Consider the following 27806-nt stretch of genomic DNA (forward strand, 5'->3'; position numbering starts at 1 on the left):
CGAGAACGCACGACGACAGGACGGCATCGTCGCAAGCTCCACGTGTTCATTTCGCTGTTGAATAGTGCGGTGACTAAACGTGACAGCTAATTTCATTGAATTTTCATGTTTATTATTTGCTTAAAATGGATGATATAGACGTGGAAGAATTTATAAATGAAATTTGACTTCTAACTTATTCAAGTAATTCGTAGAAACATTCTCTTGACATTCTTAAGTAATTAAAAAAATTGCTTGGGTCTTGTTTTAACCTAGGATAAAGAATATGGAAATCACCAAAATTACATGTTAATAAAAACATCGGTAGTGTTCTTTTACGGGCGCGGCGTTTTTGTTTCTGTTTGATATTTTTTAACAGGAGCACTAACAGTAATGTTTCTTCGTCAGAGTCCATGGCTACACTGCTGTCACATGAATTTAAAACAACACTAACATACAAACGCACGGCAGTCAGATACGCTTTCAATTTAGGCGTTTGGTGTCGGACGGCTAACGTACCGCAGCGGTACGGCAGCGGGCTATAACCAGCGGCACGGTTAACGTGCGGCAGCCGTACGACACGAAACGTCTAAATTGAAAGAGCCCTAAATATTTATTAAACAATCACAGATCATAAGATTATTGCTGATTACTAGAAAAAAAATATTAGTAATCAAGCGTAACTGTTGATCAGAAGCGGAAAAATGATAGTTTAATATGAAAATTTAGTGGATGCCACGTAAAAAACCAACTGATAAAATTAACATACATACGTATAAAATTGTACAGAATCTTGGACAAGAAGCCATAAATACCATTGATCTTTAACCCTAAAGGATAAATTGGTGTTAATTTTTCTTGTATAGGGTTCAGTTATTTCATCATACGGTACCCTAAAAACGAAAAAACGCGCTACAGTTTTCCAGTCGAACTGCATAACGTAACGAGCAAAGCGAAACAACTAACAAACTCTTAAAACGCACTTAATTTACTAACTAGCAAGTTTTTCACGTAGGAGTAATATTGCAATGCTTATAACTATGTGTTACCACGGTCCACGGCTTCGGTAAACATCGGTAATGTTCGTTAATGTTCTGTAAACTGCAACGATATGAAAATGGATCAAACCGGGTGTTAATCGGTGGAGCAACGGACTGGGTTACCGTTTACTGGGTTTCTGTCAGTTTTTGCAATGGTTTGCTATAACTGACCCTTTAAGAAGGCTACCTTGATTACAATTGTTGCTCTGGTAAAATGGTTACGTCTGTACCTACACAAATGTGAAAAAAGTCCTTGGCCGCGTATGTCTAAATGTTTGCGATAAACCAAAAAAAATAAGAATCGTTGTACGGATTTTCATGCAGTTATATAAAAAACTACCTTTACTTATAATCTTTCTAACTGTATAATTTAATATTGCATTAAATATTGTAAAATTCTGAAAGAATGATCTACCAAGACCACAATAATCCCGGAAAAATAAAGTTATTTTTAATGAAAAAACTCTCAGTTTATACAACATTTACGTATCGCAAAAAATAATGTTATCTGGTTAGTCGTTGAGGCTACTCCATCACGTTAAAAGGTGTAATCCAAATAAATGTCGGCGGGTAGCAAGATAGATTACACTGGTCAAGATTGGTGCAAAACGAATCAATCACAGTAAGGGAAGGATTCACGTGACTTAGGACTAGGATTTGGGCTTTTTGTTTTATTTTAGGGTAAAAAGCTATCCTGTAAAGAATCTTCAAGTGTTTAGGTAATAAAGCTTACTAAGGACTGATGCCCATATTATTTATCTTTTAATTTGTATAGGTACTAGGCAACGTTTGTAATTTCTCTTTGGTTACCCATCGAAAGATAATTTGATTTACTGTATTGTAAATACCAGGAAATGTTCTGTTTTCAAGTCAAAATAAGTGAAACGATTCGAATTTAATTTAGTTATATTAGTATAGATTATAAATAACCCAGGGAAGTACATAAGATGGACTTTTACTTAAACTTGGGGGCGAGGCTGAGAGCAATAAAGAATAATTTAATACTTTTCACAGTGCAATCTTTTCACTATTGCATTTGTAGCGCCAAATAAGTTATGCGTGCCCCGTAGTCCTTGATCACCATCTCTTATGAATTATTGATAAGTGCGCATGCGCCGCTAGAAGTGCGAGCGCTGATAGCACTGCCATTAAGATCTACCAGAGCTATGAATTGAGGAGAGATTATCACTTTATGTCATGGTGAAAGAATCGATGTAGAATATAAAGTAAAGTCGTATTGGTAGCATAAAAAAATATGCAAGGATTCACAACGTAAGATTCACTGTAAAAGTTGAACAAGATACTGAAACTCGTGCTTTCATTTATTTTAGTTATCCAACCTCATTTAGATAGGAGACCCTTGCCCGACAGTGGGACTATAATGAGTTACAAAAAGAAAATTCAATATACTCTACGAATTGAGTAGTTACTCGATAAAGAGTACACTCTATTTTCCACTTTAACTACTAAATTCGTCATGTTTGATAGAAAATAATTCTATAAATGTCAACTGATTAATTCAACAGCATTCCTAACTAACTGTTGTATCAAGCACTCTCGGTATCAGATAAGTCGCCAAGTAATTACTATGTGCGCATGCGCATGCGCCGACATTGAGACAATGCCGAGGTCCAACCAACCGGCTTTTGGACATACATACATGCATACAATGTATGGAAACATATAACAATATCGCGGGACCACCCAAGAGATCAGATTTGCATTACTAGGGTATCATAGTCGCGAGGAGATGTGATTTTAGTTGATCATATGCGGCGAGGGCGCCTAGCATTTGCATAATATCTATTTGCGAGATGAAAATAGCATCTGTATTCATGATTTACGTATCATCAACACTATAATTTTCGTACATTTCTAGTAAAGTACAAATTGTTTTTGAAAAGTAATCCAATCCGTGTCTATGTTAATCTCTTTACTCAAGTATCGTAAAGTATCGTTAGATAAGATTTAAACAAAAAAGCCTATTGACACATTGAATTCTAGTAAAAAACTACATGAGATACAATGCTAACGTTTTTTATGTTAATAAAGCTTGTAGTTTCTTTAAATGAATCTCGCAAGTTGTACGGAACTTTGCTTTTAAATCGTAATACAAATCTGAATGAATGCAAATCACTTCGCTTTCATCAAAGGTACCAGGGCATTATGATCAGCGAGGCAGTGAGGCACGCAATACAGACGCCCACGCACTCGCACTCGCACGATTCATTTAAATGAAAATCTCTTACTTGCATTACTTGCCACTTATCTCTAGAACAGATTAAACAATATCTTTGTGAATTTGCAGACCACCCGCGTAGTATATTACCTATAGGTACTAAATATCATTATTATTAATACTAATTGCCTATGTAGCGTAGCGTTAACTAGCGTTGTGTATTCGACTGCTGTTTACGACAATTCGGGTTTAATTCTCGGGTCTGGCAAAGTGAAAAATTTAGAATATCTCTCAATACCGGTCCGGAATTTGGTACGTGCTTGGAAAATGGCTGCAGGCTCGCTTCCTGTTACATAGGAGTTACATAGTTAGTAGCGAAACGTAGGTGTATTTTCGTACACCTTTGGGTATATAGTGGCTTGATATCATGGGCGTATACATACATATATGACAATATATGTAGCTAATACGTGTAAACAAGGTAATGCATTACCTTTACTAGTAAAAACATATCGTTTTATGCATAAAACAAGCTCTCATTTAATTACTCAATTTACTCAATATTGGTTATGGTCAAATGCCAAGGGTACAATATCATAATTTAATTACGATAATTATATTCATCGGTAGTTACGTGCGAATTAAATAAAATCATTTTTGAATTTGTAGAAATAAATAATAATATGCATAGATTAGTTTGTATGTCGGTATATCAATCCATACTAAAAATGCGTACAGAGTACAGACCGATAGATTAAAAACTGTAGTAATATGTAAAATTAAACAGTCGTAAAGAAAAACTAGTAAAACGTATATTTTGTTAGTAAAAGTTGTTTTAATTGTGGAATGCAGAATATTCAGTATCACTTGCTCTGATTGTCATCACCTTATTATTGAGAATTAATTACTTTAATTTGCGAATACCCAATAATCCGATTAAGTAATCGGTATTCATGAATATGCAAGAGGTTTAATTATAATCATTGCTAATTACTACAGGTTGTTCATAAAAAATAATTCAGAATTAATTTATTTTAGGTTTTCCAGGAAAACTAAATGAGAAAAGTATTTATGACACAATAATAACATTGACTGCATAAAACTCAGGTCGAACTTGAAATTGAGTATCGTTTAAATATTCAGCTATTAGTACCGTACCTATTTGTATACTAACTAAATTATATAGTATAGTAAATAAATATAAAATAGAGTAAATTAGCTAGGTATATCGACTGTATGTCGAAGACAATGCTCAGCAGAGTTAATTTGGCTTATAATCAAATAAATCATCAGTCGGTAACACCATGCGACCTTCAGGCGGGACAACATTGTACTTCTAGGTTACAGAAAAGAAAGGGAGTTTACTAAAATGGGTAAAAGTACTAGGTCATCATGAGCGCACAGGTGGTACTCGCAATTAGTGAGAGATGACCGCGGGCTACGACGCAAAATAAATAACCAATAAATTACGAGCTCCACTCGCCACTGACAAGGACGATCGACATGCACTGTAATTGCAATAACTGCCTAGCATTACTTGGCGCCTGGTAGCACACGTAGACCTATATTTAACGTTATTCTAGTTCTAGCCAGAATAATTAAAATAATTACTGTGGTATAGTGAAAAGCCGAGGTGGTGTCCAGGCTTTAACTACCGAGTGTCAAATCTGAGAACTGTAGCAGTGTAAAAATACTTTTGTAACACAATTTAAGTTGCCCTCCAAATTTAATAAACTACTTCTCCATTATAGGATAATAATAGACTTAGGTATCTATGACCTAACAACAAAAATGTTATTTGCAAAACGCTACAAAACTTGAATTAAATCTCCGCTTTGCTTATTTATAAGTAACTAAGTTTTGGCATTTAATTAAACATTAATATTCATATTTGGCAAGCATCGGAATGCATTTAACCTTAATTAAATAACATCGATAACGGTGCAATGCAATCAAAGATTGGTGACCAACGTTTGTGACCAATGTTGGTGGCCAATATTTGTGACCAATGTTGGGCCCGTCGATTAACGGACCCAACGGCACTTTGAAATTGCAATAATAATAACCAGCTGTAATTTATAAGGTGTAACTTTTGCATACAGATAGCTTTTAAGACATGAGAATTCGCGTATCAAATATCGTATCGTAATTTCTTGACCGGAGCGAAAGGTTAGCGAGTGACCTGAATATGAGTGGCGAATTTTATTGATATTGTTTTCTTCATTAAGTTTGTTACAATAATAAATTTCATAAAGTATGGATTTTAAGAAGTACCTGTGGTGAACCAAAACACTTATTTGGCTGACCGTAGAAAAGGGATAATCAAAATTAAATGCTCCTTAAAGTCTAGGTAATTAAGAAACAATTATATATACACATGAACGAGGAACAATAACGCACTAAGTGATTCATTTAGTACTCATAGTCTTGTTTTAATGTCACTATTGTGATACAAATCTTCTCTAAATCTTATCGCAGGGCAATTAATCAGTTAAAAAATCTCGTAATCGTAATCTATTAAAAAAACGTATACATAAATAAAATCACGCCTTTTACCTATAGGAGTTGGTAGAGATTAAAGAACGCCAATTACTACCATCGCTATAAACTTCCCTTGTGTCATTCATATCCATACATCTTATCATATACACACATTCGAGTGAAAAAAAAATTTAACCCTAATTCACGTAAATTAAAACCAACTTAGTACGCGTTTCCTCGTCCTTTGTACCAAAGCTATAAATGTTTAATTATGCATAACAGCGCGGCTAGACAGCGGCACTCCAACACTCCATACTGGTAGATACTAGTCATACTTCAGACGTTCAGTACCGACTGTACTGAGCACAACACTAGTACAGTAAGTGCACAGTAGACTTTGAAAATCATTCATTAAATCTTGCTAATATATTGGAATTAAGTTAGTGCTTCTGAACAAAGGCACAGGTCTACACTTCATACAAATAATGTGAATTACTTTTCCAAAAGATATATCAGGATTATGATAAAAATGTGTTCATGCAATTAAGCTTTTGTTAAATTTATCTGAATGATATCGGTATGCTGTATTAATCTATGTGGGACACTGCTATTCCAGACGGATTATAGAGTCCAGGACCAAGACTTTTAAATATGTTTTGCCTCTGATTCTAAATATGCAATTGGAATATGCTATTGGTTTTCATAAACTGTTTGTAACCTAAAGTACTTAGATAAAGATGGCCGAAGTAGGACATAGTTTTAAACCCGACGCTTTGGCCTATATTCCTACTAAACACAAAACACAGCTGTTCTAATTACCAGGCGTTCATAACAATGCAGCAAGTAACAATCAACACAATAAAGGCGCGGTCTCCACCACGCGTCATCGAACAGAGCCCCTCGCGCGATGAGCCGTGACTGCCATGCGTTGCTGCTCTCCTAGTAATTATTACTACTAATCACCGGTTACACATGTTACGGTATCGCTCGTGCCCTACATACTTGCAGTAGAAAATGCTGTAAACGATTACAATGCAACCTAGCATGGGGTTTGACGTGACAAATTGTCTTATCACAAGGTAATCGACAACACTTTTTAGCTATGGATTACTACTGTATTCTGGGGATATTTATGAAAACATTTTATGACTTTAAATCAAGAAAAGGATTCCTAAGTTATCTAGGAACATGGTCTATGCCTAACCTAGCAGAGTCTTATGGACATTTTCATTCTTAGCAATATAAGCATAAATTATTGCAACTTAAAACCAAACAGAAACAATTTGTCAACTTATCTTGTATCACCATCACCGCATCCATTGCTAGCCAACTGACAGAACAGAGTTCAATCATGCAGAAAACACAAAACATTAAACGCATTTCGTACAACCACACTTTCCCAGTGCATTTTCAAACTTGCTACTTTACAAATAAGGTTTAAATTTAACTAGTTTGTCTCATAATGTGATTTGTATCGTCAATATATGACAAAAGACGATAATTGTCGTGTCGTGTGTGAGAGTATGATGCGACTGTCGTGCAGTCATGTTTGTTCAACACGCGGTAATACGCCGTAATACCGTCATTTACCATGATTATGGTGAATTATGTGTTTTGTGCGATGTCTTCCCTATTACGTGGATGATGTGACAATTGCCTTTAAATTGTGACTATCCTTTACCCGTGCTAAGGTCGTGAGAAAACGTAAACATCCGTATTTCTATTGAACAAACCTTTTAAACACAATTAAGGAAGCATACATTACCCTTTACCTACATACATTTACCCTTTACTAAAATAGTGCGAGAAAATCGAACCTAGCGCTTCATAATTAACATTCATTACGACTTTTCATCACCTTAGAGTAACCACTAACTAGTAAGTAACCACAGTTAATTGTCACATAACTTGTCATATTTGACACACAGGTACCAGGACATCATGAGTTACCTGAAGGTTTATACTTCAACAAACTATCCCTCTTATTGCAAAACGTAGTTTATCAATAAACCCTTGTTTAAATGTCAGAATTTCTTTAAAGCTTTGACACTAAGCTGGAGTTAAAAGTTTTGTAATAAGGATTCTCAGTTGCGTCATAGTTTAGAAGTAAAGGCAGTTGTACACGTGTGAGCTCTGCTCGTGACTGTGTGTAGGCGTCGTGAAGTGTCACAATACAGTATAAAGCCTAGTGTCAAATAGTTGATAAGTTACGTTGACTTGTCTAAGTTATAGAGAGAAGGGATTATGAATGACTCAGTCTTTAATAGTACGGTTATAACTAAATGTCTATTACGATAATTAATTAGGAACTTATTTTGCTTTATGTATTTAGAATTAATTAATGCTAAATTTATGAAAATTGGTACAGCGGATTATAAAGGTCGTGAAAGCATGACAGTAAACTACGGATTGGTAGCATTGCCTTTTTTTTTATTGCCTATTTGTTTTACAATATTTATAAGAACTAATTTTATCCTACAAAACACATATAATATCATTACCTGTAAATTACTATCTGAATAAACTTAACCCTGTATAATAACTTATTGTCTCAAAAAGTAGGGGACCGATTTTAAAAACATTTTCTCCATTTTGAATGTTACATTATGACTGACAGGCTATTTAAATTGCAACAATGGATACTTCCGTGCAAAGCCGGGAAGAGTCGTTAGTATAAAGAGAATTTAATGAAAATGGACGAAAATCTGTATACACAATTTGACACTTTAGTGATGTAGTAAAACCAATACAGAATTTTTTCGCACATCACTACGACACATTTGTCACGTGCTTCAACTGATTAGAATATCAATAAAACTTGCGGTAACAAAAACGACCACAACTTATAATACATAACCATATAAATAATTTTAAACACTACCGATCCTTTCGCGATCATATTTCCATAACCATTCATGGTCACCTATGGTTTGGCTTCAACATAATTATGTTAATATGACCTCCCACGGTGGAAATATTTGTCACCGACGTTTTTAAGTGCTACTTCTATTATTGGCACACCATTCAGATACGTACTTATTAAAAGGTTCTTTTTAATGGGACTCTCAAGGCTTATGGATCCCTCCCCTCATTCGGGGAGGAGGCCCTTGCCCAGCAATGGGACAGACATCGCAGATACATTAAATTGAGTAGGGTCATAAAGAGATAAAAAAAAAAATTACAAATTACCATTTTTTGTCTGTGCTATATTGTGTATTTTTTGTCTTTAGTGTCTGACGTGCACTGTATTTATTTAGTATCTATGGAGCATAAAAAGAGCATGTACCTTGCCTGTAACGGGCTATTCATTCTTAGTACCTTGGTTTCTCGCTAGATCTAGATAACAAGTAGGATTTGGACAGCACTTTGATATTTACACTAATAACACACTTAAGTTTGACTCAGTATCAAAAAGAAACATTACCTGCCACACCCATATAATAGTAGAAGTACCTACAACCCAAAGTACATAAATACATAAGTATTTATTTGTATACATAGCCCACGCTCAACAGCGCGCGGTGCCCGGCCAGCATCAGAAAAACACCGCGCGACAAATATGGAGCCGATGATACAATCACTTGCTGTACAAATTGTGCTTTATTATTACTCAGTAAGTATATTATTATGGCGGCTTTCCGACAATTTTAACTTGAGTTTTAATTAGCGTTGGTTTATGTTTAAATGTACTTGAATAACTTAACTGTAAGTTGCACGTATGTTAAGATAAAGTTCTTGATTGAATGATTACAAAGCGATGCGAATGGCTTTAGCACAAAACTTATATTGAATCCCATCATGTATTTCATAAAAATATGTCTAGTATTAACATAATTAGAGCCATGGTATCACACTAAAAAGCAGCCTTGAGTATATTATCTAGACAAGATTCTATGAAGAAACTATAAAATGTATTATCTCAAAAAGAAAATAAACAATACCACCGCTTGTGGTTTATTAAGTCTAGAGTGTCAAGACCGCCCTTGACAAGGGATTATAAAATTTAACTACATCCTCTACTACGAGATGAATCACTCACGCACACACACCTGCCAACGTAAAAAAATAAAGACACTACTTTTACTGTATACATCATTTCATTACAATCCCGCCCCTTTTAAAGCCTATGCTAATACTGCTAAATACGAGTACATAACATTAAATTGAGTTTCATGTAATGTGGGACCTGTTGTCGCTTCCGGTGATATACCAAACTTCTGGACACCACAAAGACTCCCCTAAACAACACACATCCTAAAATCCCAGGACTTAAGACTATTAAAGTCTATTAACCCAGGTCTTTATAATTACTGGCACGCCATTTCGACAGTTCAAACTCCCGTTATATTGTTTGCAAAATGCAAGTGTAGTGAAGTTTTCGCTCACATGCCACTTCTCAGCGGGTCAGAGAAACTCGTTAAATCGCAATTTTTCACGGCGCTCGGCGCTCGCGGCCTCTTATATAACTCACTACACTTCAGTGCAAGCCGACTTACTGACACTGACTCACCGCCGGCTACTACTACGGTGATTTTACACAATAATACTAGGTATTCAGTTAGGTACAAATTCTGGGAGAAAAGCTTTGTTTCTCTATATGGAGTCACTACCAAAGCACCAGAGAAACTTTAAAGATAATTATTTCGTAAATTCTTTAAAATATCTTTAGCTGGTTCAAGATTGTGTTACTAAATTGTTAAGCGATGACGGTCTTCAATAGAGTCAGAATAAGGAAGACTTCCTTACATTGTGAAGAGCTTTTTTCATATAAATTAGAGCGCCAGATTTGCATCTAGTTTGGGGAGACAGATGGAAGTCGCCCCTATAAAATGATGGTGGCAAATATTTCCGTTAGACAAATACTACGAAACTTTGGTAGTTACAAGGAAAAAGTAGAAAGATAAGTTACATAAGTAGTGTGCAGAAGCACCATGAAACGTGCGATTTCATCGATATTGTTCACAATCGGCTGATATTTAGACAACGACCGTGGCGACGTGTCGGCTAACGCTCGAGACCAATCGCGATTTGTCGCCTCTTTGTGTGATGCCACCAGGTGCCGACAATACCTCTTATTGCCTCTACTTTCCCGTATTCTAAGAAAACATTCGATATTCGAAGAATATTCTAATCTCTCAACTCGAAAGTTGTTTGCAAGACAGATAATTATCACTTGGACTGAAACAATCATAATTCAGATTACTTAATGTTGCTACAGTTAAATTTGATGCCTGCTAATGGGAAACACATAGTCCTATTGATACTGAAACGTCTTTTTTAAGCAACTCTAAATTCTCGAACTATCTCATAATTTCTTCTATGATCGTAGGGTCAAAAATAATTTACAGGGTCACATAAATTTATAGATATTTCAGCACGTTTCTACACTAAAAATATTCAAAAGCCAACTCACCAATAGTCTTATTAATCCAATCCGCCAGATCCTCTTGCAGCGGGAACAATTGTCTCGCCTGCGAGTACAGTATCTTCTCCCTATAATAATCCTCATCTTCGGAGCACGGCGTCTGTGCCGCCAGGGCGCAGTCTGCTCGCTCGAAACTACTGCTCATTTTCCTATTAACCACTATATCACTGTGCCCAATATGACGCTCTTCCTCCTCTTTACCACCTTCGAAGGAACTCCTGATGTATTCGAAGGCATTGGTCCTCTCAAACGCGTTGAAGATCCTATCGAAGTTGCCGCTGAGCGGGCGGTCGAAGCTCTTGTGCTCCACGGAGCCGGGCGAGGTCACCGGCCCCCAGGATGTACGGCTGCCGATAGCTGTCGGACCGCACCGGTAATATGCCATCGTTTAGGCTAATACCTGCAACAATTAAAAAGTTATGTTAGGTGATTCAATCCCTCATTAGTTAATAGATAGTAACTTAAATGACATTAAGAAATTTATTTTTTATTCGTGTAATTAGTTGTCCAACTATACTGTGTACAAAGGTGTTAATACCACCTTTGACGCAATTACGGGTAGGGGCGCGTGGCTATTTAATTTCGAACAATAAAAAACTAGTATGTCAGAAATCGGAATCCCCGCGGGTCCCTCGGGTCGAGTGCCCCTTAAACATGGACATTTTATGTGCCCTCTTTTCTTGTTCAAACTCTTTCTAATCATGTCCTCCTGGTAACCTTAACTTTATTAAAAGAGAATTATGATCATCAAATTCTTCTCTACAAATTGTGTCAATGTCAAACAGCAAATAAAAGTTCACGACACATTTATAACACACATTATTAAACAAAGTGAACCAATAACATTACAAAAAGCAGTTATAACTATTCAAATCTTTCAAACGAGTTCACCGGTACTTAGGGTCTTTTCAACAGTTCTACAACTAATTGTAGCAGTGTACAAGTGTAGTGTGATTTAGTGCACGATGCTCATTTGCATGTCTGACAAGGGCTGTTTAGGTAATGACATGTTCAAGGTCACAGACGGTAATTAACACACAAAAACTACCGATTACTGACATCTAACGAATGAGTGACAGCTGGTAATTTATTTGAGTTTGAAAATTATGGTGTTGATGCGCCCACATTTAATAGGCTATGGAATACTATGAATGTTTAGACAGACGGCAAATTAAAAAATTATGTATCTAAAATAATAATTGTCAGTTTTGACAGTTCCAAGTATTGAATTATCTAGAAAAACTTAAGACTGACGACTAAAAAACTAAATTATACCATTTATTTTAATCAAAGCGGCAATCTTTTTGAATTTCCTGGTGTCCGAATTAGAAAATTCCTAGCGCTAGCAAATTAAGTACAAGGTCTATTCTTTCTGTCACGTCTTGTTAGTTAACCTAGTTTAAGAAGCATTTAAGCAGAACAGTACTGAAACTAACTAATTATTGTAGTAATTAATACTATATAGTCGAAAGCATATTTTCAACCTTAAACTTATTTAGCTGTACTAACATTAGTTTAAATCCCAGCCCATTTTCAGGAATGATTTTTCATTCCATATGTTGTCGCTCGCGACTTCACCTGCGGAACTTTAGCTTTCAGCTCCACTTACATGATATTGTATATAGCCTTCCTCAATAAATGGACTACTAAACACAAATATGTTTTTTCAATTTAAACAAATATATTAGACGACTTCCGTGGCGCACGCCACTACTACTACATGAGTTCGATTCCCATGTTTGTACCATCCAGAAATATTTGTTTCGGGTTGTGCTTTGTCCATGATTTGTATGTTTGTAAAAGTCCCCGCGACACGAGAGCAATTCTTAGTGCGAGAGTTGCCTTTTTTTTATGAAAAAAGAAATTTGTACCACTAATTCCTGAGATTAACGCGACCAAACAAATTATTCAGCTTCATATTATTACTATAGATCTACCCTTTTACCACCCTATTCTGCGTCTGCAAACAAACTATGGGAATGTAATTTCTAATAATAGTCCCACTATAGTTAGATGCACAGTTGGTCGTCAGTACCCTGGTCACGTTCGTAACTTGTACGGAGCCGCGCTTTGTGCCGCGTACCGAAGTACTGAAGGGAACGGGAGTCGCGGCCACATCACACGCGAACCTTATATGAAGTTATATGAACCACTCGTGAGATAAACGCACGTGAGCGATGGGAAACTGGACGATAGAATAAGGCTTTTATGGGATTTGTAGTATATCATATAATACTTTCTTTAGGCATTAGGAAATAATTTTATATGACAGCTTAGTATTAAAAAGATAACTCGCCGGTTTTAGTACGAATCTTGGGTCGTAGGGACTTTTATACAGATACAAACAAAGGAATTAAATCAACCACACCTATTAGTATATCAATATTTTTTTAAAATAATACAGATATGTTTTCTAAGGCGAGATTCTCTACAGTCGGTTCTATCGAGTATCGAGAGTTTGACATTTAAAATTTACTACAAAAATAGTTACTACGATGCCCGTTAGAGGTGCTGATCAGATATTTATACAAAATTTCTCGATAGCTAGCCGATTGTTGATAGTCGATAGTGGTAGATAATCGCGCTACTGGGAATCGCACCCGCTCCCTTTGTGCTACCCCATAGCCACCTTATTTTTGTCGCTACAGAATTTCAGAGATAAACCTTATAAATGTTTACAATGTTCTAAAATTCTTTTATACAACATATCAAAAGGTTTCACACAATCATTTGTAGTTCGCGAGGAATTCATAAGGCATGAAGGGAAAGGGTTCACGTTGACATAAATACCGAACATGTTCCGTACATTACTGCGTTAATACATTATGTTGCAATCACTCGGATGTTAGCGTTTAAAGGACAATGACTCATAGGCTTGCTGAGACAAGGATTTAGTTATGGTTACCTTCAAATAATATAAAAGTCTAGGTTCAAAGGGTCCATTTTTACTATTATTTGGGAAACTTAGCATAAGACATATGAAATTCATATTTTTCTTTAATTTACAACAATATCACGTGTTTTACACCAAAACATGTAGGTAGAGAAGTACGGAATATACAGACTTTGACTGCCTCCGTGGCGCAGTGGTTTAGGTCACCACGCTGCAACCATTGCGCTGGGAGGTCGTGGGTTCGATTCCCACACGGGACAATTATAGATAAGACGTAGGTATTAACATTCAGGTCCCATGTAAATAGGGGCAAACTGATTGCCATATTATACCGGGCGCGTCACCAATATCTAGGCTCCTACAGAACATATTTTAATAAAAATCTGAAAAATCAACAGCCATTTACCCAATATAGGAATCAAACCCAAGTCACATACCTACACCACAAAGGTACTCGAAAAATAAAAAAAAATCACACTAATATGTACATTTAACCAATACGGTAATATAGGAGCGTCGTGGCGCGGCTTCCATTGTGACCACAATGAGCGGCGAGTGCGCGTGATCACGACGCTGACGATCACACACGGCCTTATGAGGACTTGTCGTGATCTTCACTACGAATACCGCTGAATTCGCTAGTATTTGAGTTAGCTGATTGTTCCCATAGAATTAAAAAAAATAACTTTCCGCTTATTGACCATGATATCACCTACTGCTACGAAGAGAGGTGGAGACGCTCTTTGCGTGCCAAAATTTCATCAACTCCATTCAATATTTTTTGCATAAAGTAGTGACAGACAAACCTAATCATTCTCACAAACAGCCATTTATAATATTAGTTAGATTCAGGTGCTTTTTTCAAAAAGTAAATTGAAAACCAATCACATTATTAAAATTGGTATGTAACCTACATACCAAAGTGTCTCAAAAGACCCATTTACTAATATAATTTACAAAAAACATCACATTTATGACTACTTCCCACGGAACAGTACCTTTCAGTACTTTATTTATGAAGGAGGGATCCTCAGGGACGGGACTGACGGCGCCACCCTCCCACTGGAACGATACCAACATCACCACGTCACGGAAACTTAATAAAAACAGATCTATACTGAATTGGGACAATATTTTCTACAACAACACACACAATTTCATATCCTTTCACAAAGAAAATAAAGTAAAATTTTCCTTGATAGAATTCAAATCGATCAGACAATAATTTTTGCATGTCATTACGTATTTTTCGGCAAAATTGAATCTTTTGTGCTACAATTTAGGGTGCAATTTCCTTATAAGTTTGTTCGATGGAAGACGGCACGCGACTAAATGCATTGAGTTGCGGTTTCTTCACAAAAATATGGATGATAAGGCAAGTAAGTTTTGTCATGAAAATATTTGTGAAATAAAGCGTATGTAATGAAGTTAACGATATGTTGATATGTTTTTATTAGTTAGGGGAGACTTTTTGACATTTGCATAATGACAGTTTGAAAAGTAGGATACATGAGGTTCTATAAGGTTACATTAGCAAATTACTTCGATGGTTCCACGTGGAAATATGCGACCGGCAGCGAGGTCTTGTCGAGACTTGAGCAAATCTACGTTTAGGCATTAGGTTAAGAGGAATCTCAACTGCCACATGACTATTATAAGGTAACAATCTAAGTATTAATCATTCACAAAATCAGTTATACAAACACAATACACGGAACTGTCATTTTATGAGACCAGAAAAGGTACTAAACTCAGGAAATTTTCAGGTGTCGTGAACAGTTGTCACGAAATAGTAAGAGAAGAATGAAACACACATGAAATGCAACAGATTTATACATTAGTTTCAAATATTTAAAAATAGCAGACCGGTAATATTGTTTTTCAAATCATTCTTTAGGACATTAAAGGTATTTTTATAGCCCTTTCACATAACAGTTACATTCTCCACCACGTTTATTCATACGTGAATTGTCTCACACTCACATAATAGCATTTATCCTTACAGGTTTCCCTGCGCCATAATCTGATGGCGTCGTGTAAGAGATTACGACAGAGACGAACCTTGATACCTGTGAGTAGTAGCCTCTTCACTACTTGACTATTAAGTGGTGCTTACTGCCTACGCGGTGGCCCTATGGTGTGTTTGGCAGGGCTGGGGGAAAGGGCCTTTGTGGTAAATATGTTCCAGCGAAGGTTTGGGTTCATCGTTCATTAAAAATAAAATAGGAACGTGATTTGATGTATGTATGATGTGGACTAATGAGAAAAACTTTGCTTCAAATCGCAACTCGCCTTTTTCTACACTCATTCATCCTGATTGCTCTGACTCTGTATGTAAAAATAAAATAGGTTTGTATAAATATCATTCAAGAAAATATTGAATTTTCTTGAATGATATTTTTAGACTTCTTTTCTTATTTTTTAAAAGACAACTGACTGTAGATATTCTTAGGATCAGTCACATCCTTTGCAAATAATAGCTACGTAGTACTGGCAAACGGCGGATATACCTACGCGTACTTAAAAATAGTACAGAGATTTTGATACCATTCGTGCTCCTGACCGCAAGGTGTAATATTGTGAAAAGCGATTAAATGAAAAAGGTCAGGGAAGGCAATAAAAAATGTTATTTACAAAGTCTAGGCGCCACCTTTTAATGTTACAAACAATATTAACTACCGTTCAATACTTCAAAAATGCCGACAATCGACGTGGTCGTAAAAAAATCGGCAGCCCTGTGACTTTAGGTCAAGTTGAGCAGCACTCGGTACTACTCGACAAAAATCTCCGTTTACGCAAATGAGTCCCCGGCGCAGACGAAGGTCTTAAGCTTGCTACACACATATTCATCGGCATCATTTGGCACATTCGGTTCGGCAAAATGACCGAACAACAAAACCGGACTCACTTGTTTTGTGCCGATCGGGTTCATCTACACATTTATGTTTTTGTCATCCGGCTAGGCCGATTATTAATGCCGAATCGAATACGTGTGTAGCAAGCCTTACTACGAGCAGCTCCGAAACGATCTTGAGCTTGTTATACTGCTCATTTGTGTGAACAATCGATGCACTTTCAGTGTGATGATGTGTGTGATGTGATGAAAAGGTCTTAAACGTTTTAAGTCTATTGTTAACTTGTTGATCATCATGACTGACTATTGCTAAAATTATATCTTTGGATGTTATAGTTAATCTACAAATGTACGGCTCAGTTTCACTATTTCTGGATATCTCTTAGATAGCTTATAAGATGGTATTTTGATAGATGTTTTCTCACACATTTGCTGTCAGTTTCTTTAACAAATACGTTATCTGACACTTATTTATAAGCTCTGATCGCACCTAAGGCTTGTTTAGCCAAAGTCAAGATACAAGTCAATATCAACATTTAAGTCTCTTCTCGGTATAATGAAAATAAATAAAGACAGCTTCATCCGACTTTTGATTGCCTTGTCAATCAAACTTAACGTTCATTAAAGAATTGAAACTCATCGCCAAAGAAAGATCTGATTGATTAATACCAGGACGACATCATTGTGAAGAGGTAGATGACAGACATCAGATAATTATAATGACCAGAATTTTATTGCCGAGTTCTCGAACGCTCTCGACCATAGAACTAAGTGCTTTGTTTTAAAGAGGTTGCCAACTTAGTGTCTAAACAAAAGCTGCTAAACTAAAATCGGGAAATATCCACAATTATATTCAAACCCGTTAATTTCTTCATGGGCTAACATTGCCACGAAGTGGATAGAAGGTCGGCTGCGACGGGAAAGGTTTAAACGGAGATGGCCGGATGACTTGGACGCATTCCAGGATGGATGGCCGGAGACAACCATCTACCGAGGGGACTGACAAGGGAGCTTTGCTAAACAGTGTGATACAGAAACATGCAAAATAAAAAAAAGGGTTAACAATCAGACCTACATATGAGACTCCATGCACCAAAATAAACCTACTTAACTGAGAGTATCTTTGAAATAAAAATTCGTTCGAGTTCTTCCTTCTGCAGCAGCATCAAAAAAGTAGGTACACTTAGTCTCAGGTGGGAGAATAGGTCCAAAGTGCAGTACAAACGTTCCCTCGGTGTCCATATGGATTCCTTCACCGCTCACAATGGCACGCTCGAGGAAACGTGATACCGTCTGCGGTCCGACCCACTCCGAGAGCGTTACTAATGTCATATTATATTTCACTTTCAAATGTTTTATGAGCTTTCATAGGTGACTGGCCTATAGGACTTTTTTCGGGGCATTCTTGTTCCTAATTTCCAAATGAGTTTGAAGCATACTCACATTTCTCTATCTCTGTGTATTATTAGTACCATCCCATATAATGAGGGAGTGTCCGGAGAGAAGAGGATGGCTGGTATTTTAATCAAATCCAATTTCTCCGATACTACATATTAATATAATGCTTTGTTTAACTGAGATTTGGTGAGACTACTAAAATAGTTTCGTATATTTCAACATTGATAATAACGTCATACCAAAGCAGTAATTTTTAATTAATTTTAGTTGTGAGTTTACTTAATAATATAAATTTTATTGTCTTATCTTAATTCAAAACGGCCAACGAATAGTCCTCAATAAAAAAATCTTGCAATAAAAATATTTCGTTATCATATATTTACTCAATATCAAACATAATTTTGAAACTGTTTGTAAGAAAGTACGATACGTTGCCTTTATTGCAAAGAGGATATTGTCAAGATTGATTGTGAATCAACTACTTGAGATATGTCGGGTCTATCGCCCCATCCATCTTTTTCAATTGCGACGATACAAATTGTCCCTTTGAAATAAATTGCTTTCATTGCATGAGTCGTATTCGCGTGCAGTTTTCGAGTTGCAATGGTACCTCCCTGCAGTACTGAACCCACAGTGAATGCGATTATCCAATTAAGGAGCGAGGGGGCATTGCACTGTCGCCTGCATACCACTCATACACGCCAATATTCCACTACTTAGCGCTCATATGCTCCTGGTATTATTCAATCGTGGAGTGATTCAATTGAGCTTGCATAGCTCCTCGTTCATTTACAGGTTACACCACTTAGCAATCATGTCATCCTGGTATTATACAATCGTCGAGTGGTTCAATTCTGCTCTTGTTATCTCATCTCCTCTTTCGTATTCTACTGATAACAAATAGCAGCAAATTGCAGCCACTGTACCTTGCCTGTGACTATGTTTTAAGTTCCTCTATGGGTGACAAAAACTATGGTTTCAAATGGCTTGCCTTGTTCGTATCACGGTATTTATAAATCATATCTTATCTGCACAGAAAGACTCGGGTCTGTATTTCAAATAAGGCACTGGCGCCGTTGACAAAGATGGACGGGTCGGGAGAAAATACCTATAAAACATAACATGTTTCGCGAAACCTTTAAGGCTTAATTTTCTAACGTCAATTAGCTAACCTCAAAACTTTGCCTTCGTCAAACATCCAATTACCAGAGTTCTAGATTTTGATGGACGTTTTTGAAACATTAATCACTTAATTATCTTGGCATCGTATATTTTGCTTATTCTCGTAATGTTGTTAGCGCATATTCCCGACGTCACACAAAATTATTGTGAACAAAAAGTTGTTTATGAATTTTAATTAGTTCGATCATGTTTCTTTGTAACAAGCGAGACCATCGCGCTTAAAGACATTGATTTTGCATTTCTAAGTTCCTGTTCCTCTAAAAGATCTGAGCTACCGTTGTCCTAGATAGCCTTAAGACTCTTACTAATCTTACAATGTACTAAACATTCTCTCGATCGGAGCTCATCGACGTATTAACTAGGCCTAAGCCGGTCAGATAGCCGCCTATGACTTATCTGCGAGTCATCGACCCGGGAAGAGAACTGGGGACGTTGGCTATCGCGGCCGATTAATGTCAAGAGATCGCCGATACCACTCGCTACTGCTTCAGATTATCCTATGTAGAGAATTTGTTGAACATACAGTACTTGGTCGAGAAACTTGTTCGGTGTTTCTATTGCCCTGGTACTTTGATAATAGATTGCTTCTGTTGCCCTAGTACATTTACGAGATTAGACGAAACGAATTGCACGATAACTTTACAAGGCAGTTAGTTAGTTTATATTGATATTTGTCCTGGTTTTTTTAAATATCGTTCATTCTAAATTTTAGGAATGTATGCAGGTTTAAATATACAAAACTCAAAGCGGGACATGACATGTACATAAACGATGGAATTTCACTTTCAAACTAGCAGATTTTAGTAAGTACATAAGACGTTTAAAGAACGAAACTACCAGGCTATCATAAAGTACAAAGCGGTTAATGAAAATCGTGAGGAAATCCATTTCACAATGCAGTATCGGTGTCACAGTGTAACCGCATCGTACGGTGCCGCGTCGCGTCTACGGAGTGAGTACTGACTAGCGTTACCGCAAGACACATATACTCACTTTCGACACAGTCGGCTAAGTTGCGGTCTACCCTCGTAATCTGCGGGTTGTGAACTGTTATGTCTCTTGTGAAATATGTGATGTGGTGTCAAATGTTTGCACAGAGATATTTGAAGCATATGGGCCAGTTTTTGAAATCATAAGAATTTATTTAGTAGTCTGAAGATTCCCGCTGATTACCAGATCAAAACCTTGTCTTTTTTAAGACAGGATTCCGTTTATAGCAGCAAAAAAGATGCGCGGATCTGCGCCTGGCCTAGCACTGATCAGTCCACTGGGTTATAAAAGTTAAGATAGTGGGTTAAGATAAGGCAAGCTTTAATAACACAACAGTGGATATTGGATGTAAAGTATGCCAACCTTTAATTTTCAATTACGTTTAAGACCCGTTACATCATAATAATATGTGTAGAAGTCGCGAGAGTTTAAATGCGTTAAGATAGAAATATGTCATAACTTAGTCGCTTATAGACAATGGTGACATTAGCATCAGGTGTGTTGATAATGTTGATACATACTTTAACAATGTTATCAACACACCGGCTTGTTTCCACTGCACTGTACGACACGGCTGTGTTGACAGTCGACACATCTTCACACGAGAATGTGACGCCTACTGTCAATATTGTGACAAGTGGCGCTACTTGCCGGCTTTTATAGCCATAATAAAGTCGGGTAGGAAATAGAAACATTATACAGTTCAAAAGCTTACGATTACGTCGGCAACCAGGTACTGGAGCTGTCCATCCCCGGTAAGAGACCAAGAGAGAGACCCAAGACCATGTGGCAGTTAGTCAGTGTTGTGGCGAGATATGAAGGCTCACATGCCTTTGGTTGAGGAAGACGATATCAAGGATAGGGCGAAGTGGAGGGAGAGTGTAAGGCTGACTCCACCACCATATTATTATGGGGACGAATAGCTAGGAGAGATACAGTTCAATAGCTGTACAAAGAGGTAAGCAACGATGGCAGGGACAAAGCGATGAGTTATTTTCAGTATCACGCAAAAAGCGGGTGAGTGTTTAAACATTTTTATTTATTGTTTTTTCAGAGCCCAAAGTTATAAAACACTGAACTCAGGGGGTCGCTACTAGAATAATTTAATTATTTAGTCCTATTTAACGAGACAATTTCTTCTCAGATAGATTGAAACTGCACCAATCGAATCGAGGCCACACCACTTCGAAAATAAAAGTAAATTTCTGTTTTCTATTCCACGTGCAATACAAACATCATCAGCTGAAGGTGTGAGCAGATATGAACAGAGTCACTGTACACACACACACTAACTACTAACTTTACTAACACTACTGAATAAGAGCACGAGAGTGTTATACTTACAGCTTCAATAGGTAAGTGGGAGTGTGGTGTAAGTTACAATAACAACGTTACAAAATACTATTATGATCAAATCTGTTAGAAACACCAGGTAGGTACCCGTAAAATTCACAAGTGAACTTAACTGGACATGCAAAAGTCTATCTTAATTAAATCAGCCATTTTTTTCAGCACTGTTTCTGTGCTTAATACTGACAATAATATAAATAGCGTTTATTTACAATATTGTCAATATTAAGTACTGTACGTTTAAGGCGTTTAAAAAGTAATCAGTTATTTTTTATCATTCGGCTATAACTTTTGTCCGCTATATATCGCTATCACTTATAACTTAACACTTTACAAAAGGGCTAGCGGAAGCCGCGCCGACACTCGGCTCGGCCCGCGGCGCTGCTCTTTATGTGTTCATTGATGGATCGAGCGCACTCAATCAACTGCGCCTGCGCAACACAACGCATTAGGGCTGCCTCGTTATACTTATGTTCAACTACGGACACGACCGGAACTGATTTGAAGACGTGTTTTTTGGTTTTGTTGTAGGTCAGTAATGTTAAAAGCGTTTAGAACAGACATGACAAAAGTGGTTGTTTGTTTGCTCGTTCAAGATCTGTAGTGAACAGTCAAAGAGATTTTAAAAAATCTGTGAATTTACGATTTCCTCCCCGTCTCATTTTCATTCTTAAGACGTTTGCCCAGCGTAAAAGTAATTTATAAAATGTATAGACATTTCTAATATTGTAAGGCAAAACTTCATCGAAATATAATCACGGAGCTTTACGAAGCAGAATAAGTTATGTATCTTGGATAGGTATGATGTAACATCCATCGTCATTCACCGATAATGATACTGAGAGAGACAAATGACTAATCTACTAATAAATTATAAAAAAATTACGAACTTGTATAACCTGGCATCCCTACATGTATTTTAGGAGAGCATGCAGAGTAGGCAGTAGTAGCACGTTTGCATGCGTCAGGTTATTAACACTCCACAGTTAGCGATGAAGAGCGAGGAAGCGTTATAGTTGTGCTATTTGTTCCATATAAGAGATCTGTTATATGTATGGATGAATATATTGGAAGGTCCAAGATATCGGTTTGGACTTGGACATATTTGTTTGAAATATTGTGTGACTGTGTTAATTGTGGGAAAGCTAAAGCACCTTGTTGGATCTACTAGTGTTTTGTATCAAAAGTCCTACATAATCTTTTACGTGCCAAAGTTTGGATATAAGTGTATTTATTACTCTTACAGGCAAAAAAGCTACTAAAGGCAATTCATCAATTTCGAATTATTTGGTCTGATCCTATCCCCTTTGGGAATAACTCGTGATATTATGTATGTATGTAACAACTGCGTTATGTTTAGGTCAAGCCTTGCTTACAATATAACAATGTATTTATGTAAGTAGTTCGTGTTGTGACCCACTGGCAATAGGCATGTCTGATCAACACTACAGACAGACAGACGTGTCGTATGTATATACTAGGGCACATCACTTGCAATTGTTCTCATTAATCTATGAAGATATTATGAAACAGGAGCAGCATCTTTTCAGATTATAGGCTACATGCAAACATATCCATAAAAAATCACGCCTTTTTCTCATAGGGGTAGGTAGAAACCAAACCTACCTACCCACCCCTATGGGAAAAAGGCTTGATATTATGTATGTATACAATTACAAATAGCTACTGTATTTATCTCTTAAGTTCCTTGCAAACGTCCAAAAAGAAACAAAATCATAATATATTAACAACACGAATATTTCCATCATAATATTTCCAAAAATCATAGTATTGACTGCAGAAGTACATGTACTCGGTCCTTTTCCCCACAATGGTCCACATTGTGCTTACTAAGTGCCGCTAACGAGTCGAGCCATCAAGGGAAAAGCTCCGTCAGCAACGTTTCATACGCCTACTACTAATAATACTATGTCTGTATGTGTATATAGTAACATGAAGCAGAAATTTGGTTCGAGCAATAGTAGTTATATTTCGTAACTGGACAAATATGTAGGTACGTACCTATGTATTATCTACACTAATATTATAAAGCTAAAGTTGTTTGTTTGTTTGAACGCGCTTATCTCAGGAAAAAATCTTTTTGTGTTCAATAGGCTATTTATCGAGGAAGGCTTTAGGTTATATAGCATCACGCTACAGTCATTAGATCGGAGTAGCAACGAAAAATGTTACAAAAACGGGGAAAATTATTATGACCCATTCTCTCTTATGTGACGCAAACGAAGTTGCGCGGGTCAGCTAGTTAAGAATCAACTAAGCTTTGCAGGCTTTATTGTAATAGTCATTATTCAGTTTTCAGTTGTTGACATGAAAACGAGGGATGATATTATGTATTGAAAATCTTTGTGAGCCAAGTGGTCGAGAAAAACGTAATGCAATTTTATCTCTATCTTTACAATGCTAGACAAAGTCTAAAGTATTAGAAATAGGTTTTGTCATAACAATATAATATGAAAGAGAATATCAATTTACAGAAACTTTCTAGGAATAAGGTATATTATCAAAACTTAGAGCTTACAAGTTTTCATGCTGTTTACTTTACGTACTAAAAAGCTAATTCCTCTACTAAATAAGTATATAAACTTTATAAAATAAATAACAATGTTCGTAAACAGTTCCCTTACACATTGTTAGTTAGTCACAACAGTGTACCTTCGTTAACTACAACTTTGTAGCGTTACTTTCATCGTGTACTTGCTATTAGCGACAATGAGCAAGCATTACTATGCAAATCACTCCCAAATTGAATGTTATATAAAACCTTGTTTAAAATAATTGCTATGTGAATAAATAAATATCAATCCATGTCTCAATATGGGTTTAGAAATTCATAGTGAGCCAGATTGACACGGCCTTACAGCAAATCTTGATTTATTGATAGACCTTCGTGCTTGGACAAGCTTTAACTTGATTTTAACTTTAATTCTTTTTTTCAATATTTTTAGACCAGCTTTCGGTAGTACTTTTATTTCATAAAATCTGCTAGTACCAGTTATACCACCTACAATTGGGAATATCATTGCGTAAAATAAATCTGTAATATGCTACTCTAATTATAAAGAGGTGATGGAACCTATCGAAGATCTCTTAATTTAGCAAATATGCGTGAATCTTTAAATTCTTCATTCATTTCCGAAGATCCGCGTCATCGAAATAGTCAATACCACACAATTGTTAATTTAGGGCAAAAAGTTATGGAGCATATTTGTAGACAAAATAATTTGTTAAAAATTATACTTTCACAATTTTATTGTAAGACGCATAGTTTCCGAGATATAGCGAAAAAAGTGTTTCCACCCCCTTTTCCAAGATGGCGGCCTGGGGACAAGGGTGGCGACCTCACAAACTTCAAGTTAAGCTTCTATTGACCTGACCCCCTCTACATGTTCCAAAAATTAAATTGCGTCCTCTAAGAAATGCAATATTCGGCCCTCAAATTGTAACATTTCAATGGACTATCTACAGCAGTCGACACTACAATTTTTAATATTTAGTGGCCCGAATGCACTTAACAATGAGCCGTATATTTGTAGGGCAACGTTACGTTACAATTGACTTCACAAGGAATGCTTACAGTTTTGTACAATTAACATTACATACACGCGGCACACTGATTGCTCGAATGATGACATGTGTTATCGTTCAACCGTGCCGACTGACGATATGCGCCGCTACCTCCTACTGTTTCTGCTAGCCTAGTAGTTTATTCATTGAACCGGTAACCTTCGTGGATATGTCAACGTGTCTTTAATATAAATATTAAAGTACGTTGACCTCTAATACGAAAATTGTTTATCTCCTATCGTCACTGATGTTCTGGTAATAGGTAGTAAAGAGACGAAGGTTATCTAAGAACGCCTAGTACTTTACTCTAACTCCTTACACAACTAGTATCCTAGTAGCTGTTTTAAACTAAGATAAGTTGACCTTTATTTACAAGGTCACAAAAACTATACCTATTATCGGCGAGATTTGATAACAGACACTAACTAACAGGGCTATGTTTTTGTAAGAAAGAAAATTATGCATCGTGCATTCTATTGATTGCTTTTGCATATAATTTATTTTCCATACTAGTTAGTTACTTCTATATTTAGCCGTTTCAATTTACGTTCGAAACAACCTCGCCTTACTTAGGCACCACAACAACACATTATTACCAATGCATTCAGAGTATGTTTCCAGTACACAATCAGCATTTAAATGCCATTAACTTGCTAAACAATACCGCTGTTGTGCACTAAGCACTACGGAGCGGGCCAATAGGTTATCGGCTTTACATGCAGGTAGCAGTTGAGAGTACTAGGGCATCAGCAACTGTGGGAGGTTGTACCTGTAGTAGGGCATTGACCCTTTGAAATGAGTTATTTGAAATAATATACACACTTTTGACAATATGCGGTCCTAGTACTATTGACGTAGGCGCAGATATACGTTGAATATCGATATGATATCTTTAGTTAGAGATCCCGATATTCTCTCTCGAGCTGGGATAACTGGAAACCCAACTGTAGCATTTGCATTAAGCAAATTTTGAATGAAATCAGCAAGTTTACACAAATCCTGAGTTCAGTAATTCTTTAGTTCATAGCGAACCGACAGACATACTAAGAATTGGTTAGTTTTAAGAATTCAAATGAGTACCTATCTACAAAATTAAAGCTTACTATGCAAAACTTTTAAGCAAAGTTTATTTATATTTTCTCGAACACCATGGTTGAATTTACCTCCTGTAAGCCACATGTGCGTTCCATACGCCTATATTTAGACTAAATTCTTAAAGAAAACAACTTTGTTTACAAGTAGCCGTATTAATTAAAAATGTTTGTTTTTTACCACCTCAAATGTCAGTCAAAGATTAATTTAAATCTATACTTTGCAGTCTATTCAAGGTTATCTACAAAGATACAAGACCTAGATATTAAAGATAAGCTCCCCTTCTAATGTTTTCGTGACTTCCTCATAGTTTCTGCTACCCTGGTACCTACAAGTTAAATAGGTGAAGGGGATTTTATCTGCAGATCTTAAAATAAAATATTTTACCTATACCTATTATGGTAAATTTTAGCAAAATAGTAATAATATAAAAAAGCTACATAGACAAATTGTTTTTTTTCTTACATTTTCCTTACACAATAAAAGTTTTGACAAAGAAGATTTAGAACTATTTTAATCTGCCAATTAATTACTTTTATTTTTGTTGAATTATGTTGCCAAACAGAAACGCGACTAATACTAATACTATAACCAGACGAAATTAAAATGACAATCACCCGCATCATGTAATCATCAAATTACATCCCATCTTAGTTCGCCAGGATAATGGTCTCAAGGTAATTTAGTTGATAGTGATCAAACGGTTTCAGTAGGACAGATCGATGTCATCAATCAGCTACAATATGAGGCAATTAGTGCGTTTAGTACCGTCCTAGTTACAAACAGGCGGCTTACCTCAATAACAAGACGAAACTACAACTTAAGTATTAGGTATGTTATGATCAGCTTTGAGTCACGTTAAATTGTGGGTCCCAGCTGTCATTTTCCAAGATCTTTGATAGTTGTTAACAGCAGTTAGAAGCTTGAAAGTCTGACAACCAGACTTACGAAATGGTATCGTGTTATATATAACCCAGGTAACTGTGTTTTGGATGTCCGAAAGGCAGTCGCTCCATGTAAAATACTGGTGCATCCGGTGAGACTGGAAGCCGACTCCAATATAGTTGGAAGAAAGGCTAGCCTAAAAAAGCTTTTGCTAAGAAACATCGCAGGTATATCGGAAAGCGTAAGTTGAAGATAATGGCATAAGATACTTTACTTTTCAAAATGAAATATGGTGCGAATATTTGCACGAATCAGCTAGAATCACCTCAGCTAGTTTTATCTATTTAAGAATTGTTATAACGTGGTAATTTTATCTTTATTACTGAGTGTAAATAATATAGTGTATCGTGTAATAAAATAATTAAGATAGTGTACCGAGTTACACAAGGTTTATTGTCTTTCTTTTGATTGCT

The 27806-nt window shown here is 36.4% G+C and overlaps 1 protein-coding gene across 2 annotated transcripts in view; it reads right to left on the reverse strand.

The window, feature by feature from the left end:
• LOC142980402 (uncharacterized) overlaps positions 1-27806 on the reverse strand; it is a 108954-nt gene that overhangs the window by 10119 nt on the left and 71029 nt on the right. For both annotated transcript variants that reach the window (XM_076125743.1, XM_076125744.1), the window contains exon 3: positions 11093-11504. In XM_076125743.1, the coding sequence (XP_075981858.1) occupies positions 11093-11489 (397 nt within the window). In that variant the 5' untranslated portion in view covers positions 11490-11504. The remainder of the gene's footprint in view (positions 1-11092; positions 11505-27806) is intronic.

This window comes from Anticarsia gemmatalis, chromosome 18 (genome assembly GCF_050436995.1).
Source record: "Anticarsia gemmatalis isolate Benzon Research Colony breed Stoneville strain chromosome 18, ilAntGemm2 primary, whole genome shotgun sequence".
NCBI classification, from domain to species: Eukaryota; Metazoa; Arthropoda; class Insecta; order Lepidoptera; family Erebidae; genus Anticarsia; species Anticarsia gemmatalis.